Source organism: Suncus etruscus, chromosome 1 (assembly GCF_024139225.1).
Source record: "Suncus etruscus isolate mSunEtr1 chromosome 1, mSunEtr1.pri.cur, whole genome shotgun sequence".
Lineage (NCBI taxonomy): Eukaryota > Metazoa > Chordata > Mammalia > Eulipotyphla > Soricidae > Suncus > Suncus etruscus.
The window spans coordinates 102336074-102350970 of NC_064848.1; the positions used below are offsets into that span (position 1 = coordinate 102336074).

At 36.9% G+C, this 14897-nt stretch overlaps 1 protein-coding gene across 1 annotated transcript in view; it reads left to right on the forward strand.

The window, feature by feature from the left end:
• Positions 1-14897, forward strand: part of ELAPOR2 (endosome-lysosome associated apoptosis and autophagy regulator family member 2) — a 200355-nt gene that overhangs the window by 183886 nt on the left and 1572 nt on the right. Inside the window, exon 21 of the mRNA XM_049771053.1 lies at positions 631-796. Within this exon, the coding sequence (XP_049627010.1) occupies positions 631-796 (166 nt within the window). The remainder of the gene's footprint in view (positions 1-630; positions 797-14897) is intronic.

Here is a 14897-nt window from a genome sequence, read left to right on the forward strand (position 1 = left end):
GTTTGGGCAATGCTCTAACCACAGGACCCAAACCTGGCATTCCCAAGTTTTTTCATTGAACCACTCACCAAGTTGACTGAGAACCACTGGTTGGGTCTCTGGATCTTCTGAGCAGTTCTTTGGAATCCCTGCCTTGCCAGTAAAATAATCTACATGTCAGTGATGCTGTGAGAATATTATACTGAAATATCTAGGGAGAGTTATAACTAAGAAGGAATGAATGATACTGAGACACACTAAAAATCAAGTCAGTTACCTCTATGGTAGCTCTTCCTTATGGGTTAAACTTTGAAAATCCATAAAGTAAATTAGCTTCCAGTTATTTAATTGAGAAATTGTATTTATATATTTAGGCTTATCATTGTTTTAAAAAGTTTTTTTTTATCATTTAACACTTAATATGAAATTGTTAGAGTTACCTGTATTGCAACAATTCTCTAAAATCCTGGAAAATATATTTGTGAGGATGATGGATAAATGAGAATAATAAATAAATGGATAAATAAGAATTCAAAGGGCTATAGCTAAAGGTGAGGGAAATTCCCTTACAGATAATTATGTGAACTGGAGTGTATGAATACTATACATTTTCATTCATGTTAAATGTCCACTTTATTTTCCATTTCCTAGACTAGAGTACAAATACTCCAAATTAGTAATGACAACCAACTCAAAAGAATGTGAACTCCCAGCTGCAGACAGTTGTGCTATTATGGAAGGAGAAGATAATGAAGAAGAAGTTGTATATTCAAATAAACAGTCATTACTAAGAAAACTCAAATCCTTGGCAACAAAGGTGAGAGCAGAATTTTAACCTGGCACTACAATGATTTTAGAAATTAGAAACCATATTAACTACATTAATAATAACACTCATGAAAGCTCTGTAATTCCTAGCTCTGTAATCCATAGATTCCTAGGTGTTTTTCCATCAGAAATAGGAACCTAAGCATGATCAGTAAGGGGTTATATCATTGTAATTTAAGGTTTTATTTTCTTAATGTGGTAATTAAAGAAGAACACACTACAGTGGTTTCCCAAGTTATTTGATCTACCGACCTCTTTTTAAAATAAAATCACTCAACTTCCCACTGGAGATCTACCTTCCTTGAGTGAGCAAATGGAATGTATTCATTCAGGTGTACCCTGGCTACTGCTAATTCCTGGATTATTCCATACCCCTATCACCCAGTTTGGGACATAGTGTAAAATGACAATTATATAGCGATTATAATTATCCATGAATTTAGCCTGCTTTAGTAAACAATAGGTGGACCTGCCACAGGTTCACTTTAGAAGACATTGACTTCTACTTTGCAACTAAGGACACATTAGCATCACAGAAGTACAAGTCTGAGTGTCAGTTTTTCTACTAGTCCCTAAAGAATTATAGGGATAAGTGATATACATTATTAGGAAGGAAGACACTTTGTGGAACCCGACTTTTCTTCCTCAGTATGGCAATTTAGTATGTGTATCTTTTGCTCTATAAGGAAATTGTTATTTACTGAGCAGGCAGTATACCTGTTCATTGCATAGAGGTAATGATAATTTAAATATTGTTAGTAAATTTAACCTTTGCTCTGGAAAAAGAAGCATACTTTTCTTCCAAGACTGCTTTCTGGCCAAGATCCACAATGAGATAGTCTAGAACAATGGAAAAATGTTGTCTCACACCTATACAGAAATATGTGTGAACTCTAGAGAATTTTCTCTCAGATAATCCATTTAAGAGAGTGTGTGTTTTTTATCGGGGTTACTGAGGAAGTAGGGGAGAGGATATATGCATCATAATGCCAGTGATAGAGGGTCTTTGGCACTTGTGGTAGATGATATGTAATAATGCTTAAGTAAAAACTTTAGAATCACTGTAAAAATGCCACCTCAATAACAATAAATATGTACATATATATGTATATGTATACACACACACATATATTGTTTTTGGACCACACCAGTCAGAGATTGCTCCTGGGTCTGAACTTACTCCTGCTGGTGCTAGGGATACCGTATGGGATGCCAGGGATCAAAACCAGATTGGCTGTGAGCAATTAAAATGCCCAACCCTTGTGCTATAGCTCCAGACCCAAAATAAAAATTATTTTTTATGTTTTTTATTTATTTCTTTAAGGAAAATGCATCACATAATTGACATAGTTGATCATAATACATTTGTTTCCACATAAGTGAAAGCATAGTAATTGAAAAAATAAAATGGATAAGAAGGAAAAAAAAGGAAGAAAAAAAGGAAAAAGACTAGCAAGCACATTTGTGAACATTATTGTATCTTCAATGAAATCAGTGATACAATGGCAGAAGGTTTAGTAACCTTTTATTGTTAACTGTCCATTCTGTTAAATTGGGGTGTTTCTAGAGGGATGACATCATCAAATAATTGAAGTTGTCCAGAAATTCAAAGCACTATTACTGATACTGTGTCTTTTAGGGCAATATAAACAGCTGTCATGTCTCCTGGAAGAAGGAAGATACAGGGGGAAGGCTGTCAACACTCACTTCAAAAAGCCCTGGTGATATCAGTCCCCAAATTGGCATATCTGGAGTGTGGTCAGATTGGTGTCCTCAAAGGAATTATAGAGGATCAGTGATGAGACAGAGCCATTAGGAAAATCGTGATTTTGGGTGATGGAGGCAGCAAGCTTGATTGTGGAAGAGTGGGTGCTTGACCCATCCACTCCTCCTGAAATGACCAGTTTTCTACTGCATGGCTGATGTATCCATAATCTTTGATAGCTTGGTTTACAGCTTTGAGAAAAAAATGAGTCTATGAAGCTGTCCCCATTGTAACATGGCCACTGCAATTGTGGGCATGGTTACATGTTACAAGTGGCCACACTTGCTTCAAAAAGCTCTGGTGACATCAACCCCCAAACTAGCATACCTGAAGTATGGTCAGATTGGTGTCCCCACGGGAATTTTCAGGAATGGTCAGTGATGAGGCAGGGCCATCAGGGAAAATGATTCTATGTTTTGGAGGAAGGAATCAAGGCTTCTGCAAGGCGGGGGCTTGGGCTAATCCTCATTTCTCAAGGTGCCCAGCTTTCTGCTTCGTGGGCTGGTGAAGCTATAATCTTTTAAGGCTCAGTTCACATCTTGTTTTAGAATTGAATCTATAGAGCAGGCCCTGTTTGAACAAAAATAAATTTTTATAAAGAATTTTAAATTGTTTCAAAGAGGAAAAAATTTTAACCTGTACTGTAGGTCAATGATAAATCTTCCAATATTTTTTTAGTTAATAAAAAAACCCTAAAACATCATATATACTTTTCTTATATTTTAATAAAATTTATTATTAGTGTAGGAGTCCACTAACCTTTGTGATTAATCTGATTGAAGCTAGAATCAAATTTGGTCCATTTGTTTTGTGGCATTTAAACTATTAGTGTCTATCTTAGGGAAATAGGTACATTTCTCTTTATGTTTTTGTATTATTTTCTTTCCTGGGTCATTTCCACTGCACCTAGATCTTTGCTCTTTCTCCTGTAGTTTAAATTGGAAGAATGGCCAGGAGTATCTTCAAAAATTTACAGAAAGTGTTGGAAGAATGTGGTATGGTAACATTATGATCCTAAGATACATAAATATGTACACTAAGTAATGCTACTGTAAAGAGAAAATTTTAGGGGCTGGCGAGGTGGTGCTAGAGGTAAGGTGTCTGCCTTGCAAGCGCTAGCCAAGGAAGGACCGTGGCTCGATCCCCCGGCGTCCCTTATGGTCCCCCCAAGCCAGGGGCAATTTCTGAGCGCTTATCCAGGAGTAACCCCTGAGCATCTAACAGGTGTGGCCCGAAAAAATCAAAAAAAAAAAAAAAGAAAAATTTAAATAAAAACCATAAATGTTCCAGGTGAGGATTCCAAAAAAATAAAAATATTTTTTACATTGGTGATGGGAAATGAGCATTGGTGAAGGTTGTTGTAAATATTATGACTGTAACTCAATCATGAACAGCTTTATCTGTAAAGAAAATAACTGTAGTTTGAAACCTTGTAACCATGGTATATAAATAAAATATGAAAAAATTACTTTTTAAAAATAAGCACAGTATCATGGCCATATATACAACTCTAGTAAGCACATGTATGAGATTCCTCAATCACTGAAAAACCAGCAAAAAAGGAATAGAAGGGAAGAAGGAGTTACAAAAGATTAAAGCCTTTACAGGAACCTAATGTATCTCTCAGTTTGCTTATACACAAGCTTCATGGTAGAGGAACCCATAGGTGAGTAGTCTATTCTATCTAGTATTCATTATCCCTTTGAAAAGGATGATTAAGATATAACATAAAATGCTAGTTTTTGCATAGATCTGGTCATTTGAGGAGAAACAGAGGGAGATAATGTGTTTGTACCATTTATGGACAGTGAATTGAGGTTGACTTGAATGTCTTCAAAGACTGATGTGGTATGATTCACCTCATCTGAAGTCAGAGGAAAATTTATACCATCTTTTCTAATTAGTAACTAATCACAGGGTAAATGCAAATGATTGGTCAGTTTTTCCTCTAGGAAAACTTCATTACCTCAGAGTACCCTTGATTCTTATAGTTATCCAAGGAGTACATGATTTGTTAGAGATTTGTTCATAAAAGTATGAGGAAAATATGGCCATATCTAGGTTAAAAGTACAAAACATCATATTTTAAGGATAAAAGTAGTGAACTCCTGGCCTCTACACAAGGAGAGTCCTGGGTATATAGATGGTGCATCAGGAAAAAATAGTGTTTATATTTATTAGAGAATCAAAATAGACCATTAATTATGCAGCAGGAATTGCTGGTGCTTGTGACTTCTTGTAAATCTTGAGGCTCCCAGTGCACTTCAAGATAGTTTTTTCATTGTCTTGAGGGGAGACGGAATGAGAGTATTCAGTACCATTTTTCTCTATTTGTTTATATCACAAACTGGGTTATATTTGTCCACCCTGTGGATGATAGAGTAATGATAGTGGGAATTGAGGTGTTAAATGTGGTTATTTTGGGGCCAGAGTGAATTCATACCCTGCTGTTTTTCATAGTTGTCTTAAAAGTGATAACCAAATTGTAATTACAGTATCTATTGGGCGTGATAGACCACTGTGAGTCTGTTAAATTTGACACACCTGCATCATTTGATAGAGGGACACCAAGGCATTTTCACTCAGGGAGATGAAAGAGTGACTGAAAAACAAATGGTCATTAATGTCCCCCACCTTTTGTATATCTTAGGGAGAGCCTTAATGATCTCCCCAGGTACCTAATTATCAGACTGTAGTGTCATCTTCCTTCCAATACCACAGTATCAGGTTGTCCCTTTTCAGTAATTAAAACTTGCTTATCTCCTACTGCCACCTAGGCTTATGCACTGAAACACTGGGTATAAGCAGGACAAGAGTATTTAAAAACCAGTGAAGCTAAAGTATGTCCTTTACCTATCTACATGCCCCCTAATAGAGGATATTTGGTAGAAATTTGGTAAGTAGAGTATTCTACTATGTTATGCTTTTGATTTAGAATCATGAAAACCCAGGAAACAGTACAAATGATTGTGAAAGAATTATCTTTGAACCACTTAGATTCTCTTCTGGTGGGGCTACCAGTAGACATCCTCACATCCTGGGGTGGGTTTTCTGGCATCATGGCAGGGTTCTGGTTTTTAATATATATAACTATGTGAAGACAGTTGTATATTCATATATGTACACATATATGATCTTATATTAATTATATATAGGATATAAAATGCATAGTAATATAAAATAATATAGAATATGTAGACATTTTATATCTGGTGTATATACATTAGAGTATATACATATACTACAATATATGTAGATATTGGTATATATCTATATATAGGTATATCTACATACAGTCTTACTGCTTTTATGAAGTAAGCTAGAAGATATGATTTTTTTAAAGAAAAGCCATATTTAGGAACTGACCTCTTTCAAGATGTGCAAACCAGGCACATATGAGAAAAAGACAGGTAGAGACAAATATATTTTTGAGCACTTTTGAGTATATTTTTGATATATTGATATATTTTTGAGTATATTTTGATAATGCTATCTCATATACCTTTTATTGCCAGCATATATGGAAAGCATACTCAACACTTTACATTTCTTTACCTCATATCTGGAGAGCTTTTGTAATTAAAAGGACATCATTTCACTGAAAATGGTCGTAATAGTCCAGACACTAAACAATATTTTCAAAGGTCATAAAAGTATGGCTGAAATGTGCAAGTAAGACTGGGATAGCAGCTCCATAACCTGACAGGTATCAATAGAGATGAGGAAACCCTGATAGCCTCAAGAGATGACACATGTCAGGTGATTGCATCAAAGGTGACTACATCAGATATAGTCAAATTGTTTGGGGGGAAAGTTGGTTAACTATTGGCATGAGTCCTATGCTTCTTACACTGTGGTAATAACTTTCAGAAAAATGAAGTCTTCTACTCTGTGCCTAGATGACAATTAATTTCCATGCTGGGCAAAATGACTATTGAACATTTGAGGAAGTCTATCTGGTGCAGTTCTGAGTGACATTACTTCATTGTTTTGGAGCAGAAGTTCCCATACTTATTTGGTGTGGCATCCCAGTTTCAGAAAACAGACAAACAAATATCTAGCACCCATGTGGTTTTAGAGGATGTGTTCTTTCTTTTTTTGTGTGTGTGTGTGTGTAATTGCATGAGTTGATAATAACAAACTCTCTAGTTTGTTGCTCATAAGAGAGAACTCTAATATAAAGGTCCTTAATTTTACAAATGACCAATTAGCAGCTAAAGAGAAAGTACAGTGGGTAGGGCATTTACTTTTTATATGGCCAATTTGGGTTCTTCCACTAGAACCCTGTATGGTCCTCTGAGCACTGCCAGGAGTGATTCCTGAGCACAAAACTAGGTGTAAGCCTTTAACACTGCCAGGTATGGTCCCCCCACTTATGAAGTATACTATATGCATACTTAATATATACAGCTATTATATATTAAAATTATTCCAAGGATGATATGAGAATGGCTTTTGAGTTCTTCCCACTGAACTGAGCAATCTGATTAATTTTCAGTTATGCTTATGTTGAGATGAGAATAGTGGCAGTAGTCATAGATACTATGGAGCTTTAGATAAATCAAACCATTAGTAAAATTTATTCAGGCATGTAAAAGAACTTGCATGAATTGTGACCCTTGAAGTCAGGAGTTTTGTTTTAGGTAGCAGAATAGGGGATCGAGTCTTCTTTAGGTTGTGCTGCCATTTTCTTGTGAAGCTGAAATACCCTTGGGCCAGATCAGCTATATTTTTGAGTGAACCTTTTGACATTTGGCAAGTGAGGCTAAGCTGAACTCATTCCCAACCGTTGATACCCATGAATGTATCAGGCTACAGAAACATAAGGTTTACATGGGAATACCAGTTTGTATAGGAGTTCAGTAACAAGCTAATATTAATTTTGTAAAGGGTGTGAATATATGATCCTAAACAAAGGAGGTGTGAATCTCAGACTCCAATGGATGTCTCAAAGAGAAGGCTGATTCCTATGGCTGAAGTCTCTAATTGCCAAATAATTAATAACAGAGAATTGTGTTCCAATGTGGTCATTAAAGTTGTGAAGTCACAAGGGTGGAGACGTGATTCAGCTTGCTGGACAGATTTGACAGAGCCTATTAGTTTAGGCCCCAAACAAAAATTGTTTAAGGGCTTGGAGATATAAAAGAGCAAGTAGTATGCTCAAGTGAGGTCAGAGAGATCACTGTAGATAAGCATATCTGCCTTTATAGCCTCCCAGAGATATCCCTGACATATACCTAAGTTTTTTTTGGGTATGGGAATGTATTAGCCACTTCTCTACAGGGCTGGTAACACCAGCAGGGATATTAACATGGAGACTTCTGACTGGACACCAATAGGAGATCATGTTGTGATACTATGCACATCAGAAGTAGAGAAACTTGTGTGCTGTTCTGACTCACACATTTGATTCAAGTGATAGCAGAGCTATTTCACTAAGCCTTTCTAAAAGCTGATGTTCTCCACTATGGGAATCTCCTCTAGTACTTTGAGGGGTATTTTTGAAAAATATAAATGTGAAGAAGGTCTGGAAGAAAAGAGTCTCCGAGAGTAAGTAGGACTTTATATTTGAGCATCCAGCAGTCGCTAAAAATTGACCAAAGTTCTGGGGTCCACTTAAAGACTTATAGCAATGTTGCCATTACTGACTTCATCTAATCCAGCTTTGGGGATTTGATGATTCAGAAATCACAGCTCCCTTGATTTGTATCTGAAGTTCAAGTTTTGTGTTCTGTTGAAGTGGACTTGATTTACACGCTAGGATCTTTTTATAAGTAACCTATCTTATTTATCTCTGTATTCTATAACATCTAAGTTACTTCATAATTATTTTTGGTTTGTGGGCCACACCAGCAGTGTTCAGGGGTTATTTCCTGAATATGCTCTCAGGAATTACTCCTGACTATTTTGGGAGACCATATGGGATACTTGGGATGGTTCACCCACATACAAGGCAATACCTTACCCATTGTACTATTGTTCCAGCCTCTACTTTATAATTTTAATAGGGGACTCTTCCAGGGTGGAGCTTCATGCTATTTGATTCATTCAAGTCATTTTTAAAATCTTCTATTATTTTTTCACCTTGTAAACTTAATTCCAGGCTGTAAGTGCTCACATAATAGTCAATGCCTTACTAAATTTTCTTATGGGGATTAGTCTCAGGTAAGTCTTCCAGAGAAAGACAAAGCTCTATTATCACAGTCAGGGTCCACTACAAAATTTGAGACCTGTTATTATCACCGTTGAGTCTAAATTTAGCATATTAGAATGTAAGTGGCACTAAACCCTGGATGGCCAAGCTGTTGCCATCCTTAACAATGCAAACTGCCATATCATCTCAGAAGTGAATCAGCCCAAATTCTAATAGTTCATTGATTTATGCCCTTAAGTGGCTTCAATATTTACCTCTGTATTTTTATTTTGTACCTATCTCTTTAACCATTGTCTAGAGGGGATACAAAACCTTTATTATGAGAATAGTTTTATATTATTACTATACCCAAGGGTGATTACCTGATTGGAGAAGTCTTCCTGCCAAGAGGAAAATTCACAGCAACCAGTCTAGTGTTCAAGGCAACTGGTCTGTGAATCTTTGAACCCAATTTCCAGTTTCTAATTTGTCCCTCCTTAGTTCTTCACTTTCAGACAGTAAAATGGAAGATCATTTTACTGCCTTGTTGAGCATTCAATTTGATCGCATGTTTGCTGCCAATTCTCATGGCCTTTCCTTATATCCTATTATTCGGTATAGGAGGCACTCATCCTTCATCTTTCAGAGAGATGTCTCTTGGTTAATTTTTCATCCTTAGCAGCAAAGCAGTAAAAGACTATAAAAGTGATAAAATTGCACTCTATTTGCTAGCCAACAGATTAGCTTGCTATAGTTTCACAGACTCCTTGAAAGATGTGAATGTCTGGGTCAGAGACATTTTATTACTCATACATAGCATTACTCATTAGCAGTAGCCAAAAATAGTAGTTTACTTTGATTTTTCAAACTCTACTTCCAATAGCAAAGCAGACTAGATCTATGGCTTTTAGGTTAAAAGAAGAAAAAAAATACTGGTTTATACTAGTAGTTATTAACTACTCATCCATATACATGCTTAGACAGGTGCCTGTCCAAAGGTATAAAAAAGCTAAAAACCATGCTTGGAGAACATGAATCTTTCATAAGAAGTAGTAAGTATGTATAACTTGCTCAAGAAGTTGACCTCCAGACTGAATATATAAATGTGGGAATTTTTTAGTGTATGAATTAGGTCAGATATAACACATTTTAAAATGTTTCTTTAAACTACTGAAATAGTTATTTTATAGCAAGACCATAGCAATATTGAAAAAGTTTGAAAATAATCACAGGAAACAATAAATGCACACAAAAGCTGTACCACATTTTGTTTTGAATAGCAGTTCTTTTATTTATTTATTTATTTATCTTTATTTAAACACTATGATTACAAACATGATTATAGTTGTATGATTACAGTCATGTAAAGAACACCCCCCTTCACCAGTGCAACATTCCCACCACCAATTTCCCAGATCTCCCTCCTCCCCACCCCCCTACACCTGTACTCGAGACAGGCTTTCTACTTCCCTCATTCATTCACATTGTTATGATAGTTTTCAGTGTAGTCATCTCTGCAACTGCACTCATCACTCTATGTGATGAGCTTCATGTCCTGAGCTGCACCTACCAGCCCTCATCTCTCTTGTCTCTGAGATACTGTTAAAAATGTCCTTCATTTTTCTTAAAGCCCATAGATGAGTGAAACCATTCTGTGTCTCTTTCCCTCTGACTTACTTCACTCAGCATAATAGATTCCATGTACATCCATGTATAGGAAAATTTCATGACTTCATCTCTCCTGATGGCTGCATAGTATTCCATTGTGTATATGTACCACAGTTTCTTCAGCCACTCATCTGTTGAAGGGCATCTTGGTTGTTTCCAGAGTCTGGCTATTGTAAATAGCGCTGCAATGAATATAGGAGTAAGGAAGGGATTTTTGTATTGTATTTTTGTTTTATTTTAAGTAATATATTTAATCATGATTACAACATGATTCTAGTTGGGTTTCAGTCATAAAAAGAACACCCACCTTCACCAGTACAACATTACCACCACCAATGTCCCCCATCTCTCTCACCCCTGCCTGTATTCGAGACATGCATTCTACTTCACTCAGTCATTAATTTCGTCATGATAGTTGTTACTGTAGTTATTTCTCTAACTGCACTCACCACTCTATTGTCTCTGGGCATTATTATAATAATGTCTTTTATTTCCCTTAAAACCCATAGATTAGTGAGACTATTTTGTGTCTATCTCTCTCCCACTGACTTATTTCACTTAACATAATAGATTACATGTCCTTCTATGTATAAGAAAATTTCATGACTTCATTTCTCCTGATGGCTGCATAATATTCCATTGTGTATATGTACCACAGTTTCTTTAGCCATTCATCTTTAAAAGGGCATTTTGATTGTTTCCAGATTCTGGCTATTGTAAAAAGCACTGCAATGAATATAGGTGTGAGGAAGGGATTTCTGTGTTGTGTTTTTGTGTCCCTAGGGTATATCCCTCTGAGTGGTATAGCTGGATCATATGGGAGCTCAATGTCCAGTTTTTTGAGGAATCTTCAGATTGTTTTCTATAAAGGCTGAACTAGATGGCATTCCCACAGCAGTGAATAAGAGTTATTTTCTCTCCACATCCCTGCCAACACTGATTGTTCTTGTTCTTTGTGATGTGTGCTAGTCTCAGTGGCATGAGATGGTACCTCATTGTTTTGATTTGCATCTCCCTGAAGACTAGTGATGTGGAACATTATTTCATGTGCCTTTTGGACATTTGTATTTATTCTTTGAGAAAAGACATCATGCTCTTAAAAAGTTTTTTTTTTCATGAAAAATTTTTTTAAACTATCTTTACTTAAACACTGTGATTACAAATATAATTGTACTTGTATGATTACAGTCATATAAAGAACACCCCCCTTCACCAGTGCAGGATTCCTACCACCAGTTTCCCAGATCTACCCACTCCCCACCCCACCCACACCTGTACTCGAGACAGGCTTTCTTTTTCCCTCATTCATTCACATTGTTATGATAGTTTTCAGTGTAGTTATTTCTCTAACTGCACTTATCATTCTATGTGGTGAGCTTCATGTCATTAGCTGCACCTACATGGGAGAATGGGGGGAAGTAAGGGTTGGAACTGAGGCAGTAAAATATTAGAAATGAGCTTTGTAGGGCAGTATCAAAGTCCCAATACAAGATGGATATTATGGATATATAGAATATATGCACACAATAATATCAATATGAAAAAAAAGAGAAAAAATTTCCACTGACTGTCCCAATATAAACCAGTGCTAGAACAGCCTGCCCTCCTCCCAGAGTGCATTCCCATTAGTGTAGGGAGAGATAGGGGGAAAGCCTGTTGACCCCTATAGAGTCCACCTAGACCAATGTCCAGGGAAAGACTGAAGTCCAGGGGAGAAAAACCCTATACCTGGCAAGGGCTGGTCTCCAGAATCAAGGACGAAATCGGAAGCCAGATGTCTGCCCGCCCTCCTCCCCATGCACCTCCCCCCTGGAGTATGGAGGGAGGGGGGAACCTGAGGACCACTAAGAGTCCACCTGAACCCACTTCTGGCCATCTGAGCTGGCACCCAGGGAAGGCCTAGAGTCAGGGGAAAAAGACAAGGATGGCTGGGGGCCTGCCACGCCTCCCAGCACTCCCCAGGCTAGGGAGAAAGATTCTGGTATGGGGCTTCCCCAAACCCTATACCTGGCAAGAGCTGGTCTCCAGAATCAAAGAGGAAACCGGAAGCCAGATGTCTGCCTGCCCTCCTTCCCATGCACCTCCCCCCTGGAGTACGGAGGGAGTGGGGAACCTGAGGACCACTAAGAGTCCACCTGAACCCACTTCTGGCCATCTGAGCTGGCACCCAGGGAAGGCCTGGAGTCAGGGGAAAAAGACAAGGACGTCTGGGGGCCTGCCAAACCTCCCAGCACTCCCCAGGCTAGGGAGAAAGGTTCTGGTATGGGGCCTTCCCAAACCCCATACCTGGCAAGAGCTGGTCTCCAGAATCAAAGAGGATTTTTCATGAAAATTTAACTATTACAGAATGCTGAAGGGATTATTCAGTGGTACAACCATATAATTATTGCCTAAATTTTACTACATTTGGTTTATAGGATTTTTATAGTAAAATATTAATAAATAGCAAAACATTGACCTTAAATAAATAATTTGCTACTTTTGAGAAATCTGTATGTTTTTGTAATCTCAAATATTATCAAAATATAGGCCATTAGGATTATATATGCAAATTAGCTCCACCCCTGGAATTTGTATCTCCTGAGCATGGCCTATAATAATCTTCTAAAACTACAAATTACTTGTGCATGTTTAAAAGTAAAATTCATTTAGCAAGGAATAAAATATTTTGTATTAGTTTCTTTCACTCAAAACATTTTGTAATTGATCATCTTCTTAGTAAAGGGTTAATTTATTTTTATTCTAGTAGAAAGTATGCCAAGATGTGTTTCTTGATTATCTTGTTAATAAATTCTTACACTGTTTCTAGTGTTTGAGTAAAGAGTTATAAACATTGTGTAACTTTATTGTGTCTCATTTTTTCAAGTTTGCTATGCATTATTTCATGAAACAAAATTGTGTATAAGTTACTTTGTTGTAGGGAGGGGTTTACACCAATGGTACTCAGGGCTTACTCCTCGCTCTGTGTTCAAAGTTTTTGACAGTGTTCTAGGGATCTTATGGGGTTTCAGGGATTGAACCTTGGTTAGCTTTGTGCAAGCCAAACACTCTACCCACTATCCAGCCCCAAATCATGTATAATTTTCTTAATTGCATCATAGTGTTGGTATGTTTTAGCTATGCATCTGCATTAATATTCTAAGAGTTATACATTATTTGGTATCTTGGTATCAAAGCCCTGGGTTTGTGGTGTTTTATTTATAGATTATTTTTCATGACTTAACATTTACAAAAGTATTTTTTTAGTTCATTTCATAGTAATCTTTGGGCTATTGTGTGTTAGATACTCCATCAGGTTCTGGTATTATGTTAGATTTGATACAATTTCATATTTACTTATTTGTGTTATAGTTTAAACAGGCAACATGTTTACAGGCATGCTAATATTTATAATATTGATATGAAAACTACTGTACAATTTCTTAATAGACTCTCATTTCTTGGAGAACAAATACCACACACACAAATACACAAATCCTTAAGAGCAAAATCTTATATAAATTCAAAGGCCTATAAACTTCCCATGATTTTCTGAAAGGTTTTCAACATTCTAAGTAGTATTTGGAAAATATCAATGGCTTTTTACCTGCCCTCTCCTTAGGAACTAAATAATTCGAATCAAGTTTTCTCAAAAAGCTGATTTTCAGGGGCCGGAGAGATAGCATGGAGGTAAGGCGTTTGCCTTTCATGCAGAAGGTGCTTCAAATCCCGGCATCCCATATGGTCCCCCCAGCCTGCCAGGAGCGATTTCTGAGTGTAGATCCAGGAGTAACCCCTGAGCTGCTGGATATGGCCCCAAAACCAAAAACCAAAACAAACCAAACCAAAACAAAACAAAAAAACAAAAAAACAACCCCCCCCCACACAAACAAAAACAAAAAACCAACTGATTTTCTTTCTAATTTATGGCTTTGCCTTAATGCTTTTTTGTTTGTTTTGGCCACATCCGGTAGCGCTCAAGGGTTACTCCTGAAACTGGGCTCAGAATTCGCTCCTGGCTTGGGGGATCATATTTGATGCTGGGGATCAAACCCATGTCCTTCCTGGGTCAGTCACATGCAAGGCAAATGCCCTACCACTGTGCTACCACTCTAGCACTAAAGCTTTTTCTAATTTCTATTTTTATAATACAATATGAGCTCCTTGAAGGCAGATGTTTTGTATCACTAAAATTTAATACTATTCCTGAAACATAATGAGTTCCTAATAAATATTTTAGAGATCACTAGTTATTCCAAAAAACTAAATAAGGTTTTTAAATATGAAATGTCAGTTCTTATGGAGCTACTCAGAACACTGAGAAAAGCTGCAGTTTGTTCTCCTGGGGGTTTGTTATCTCAATCATGACTGAAAAGTGATGCTGTTTCTCTCACTGTGATCTCCCATCCTCTTAATTCTGTCCCTGCAGCTAGAAAGCTTGTCTGATTTCTTCTCCACTCAAATGAGTAAAAGCACAAAAGCAATTTTATTTTTCTGACAGATACTTAAATTCTGCTTCCTTTTATTTTTTATTCTGCTTATCTA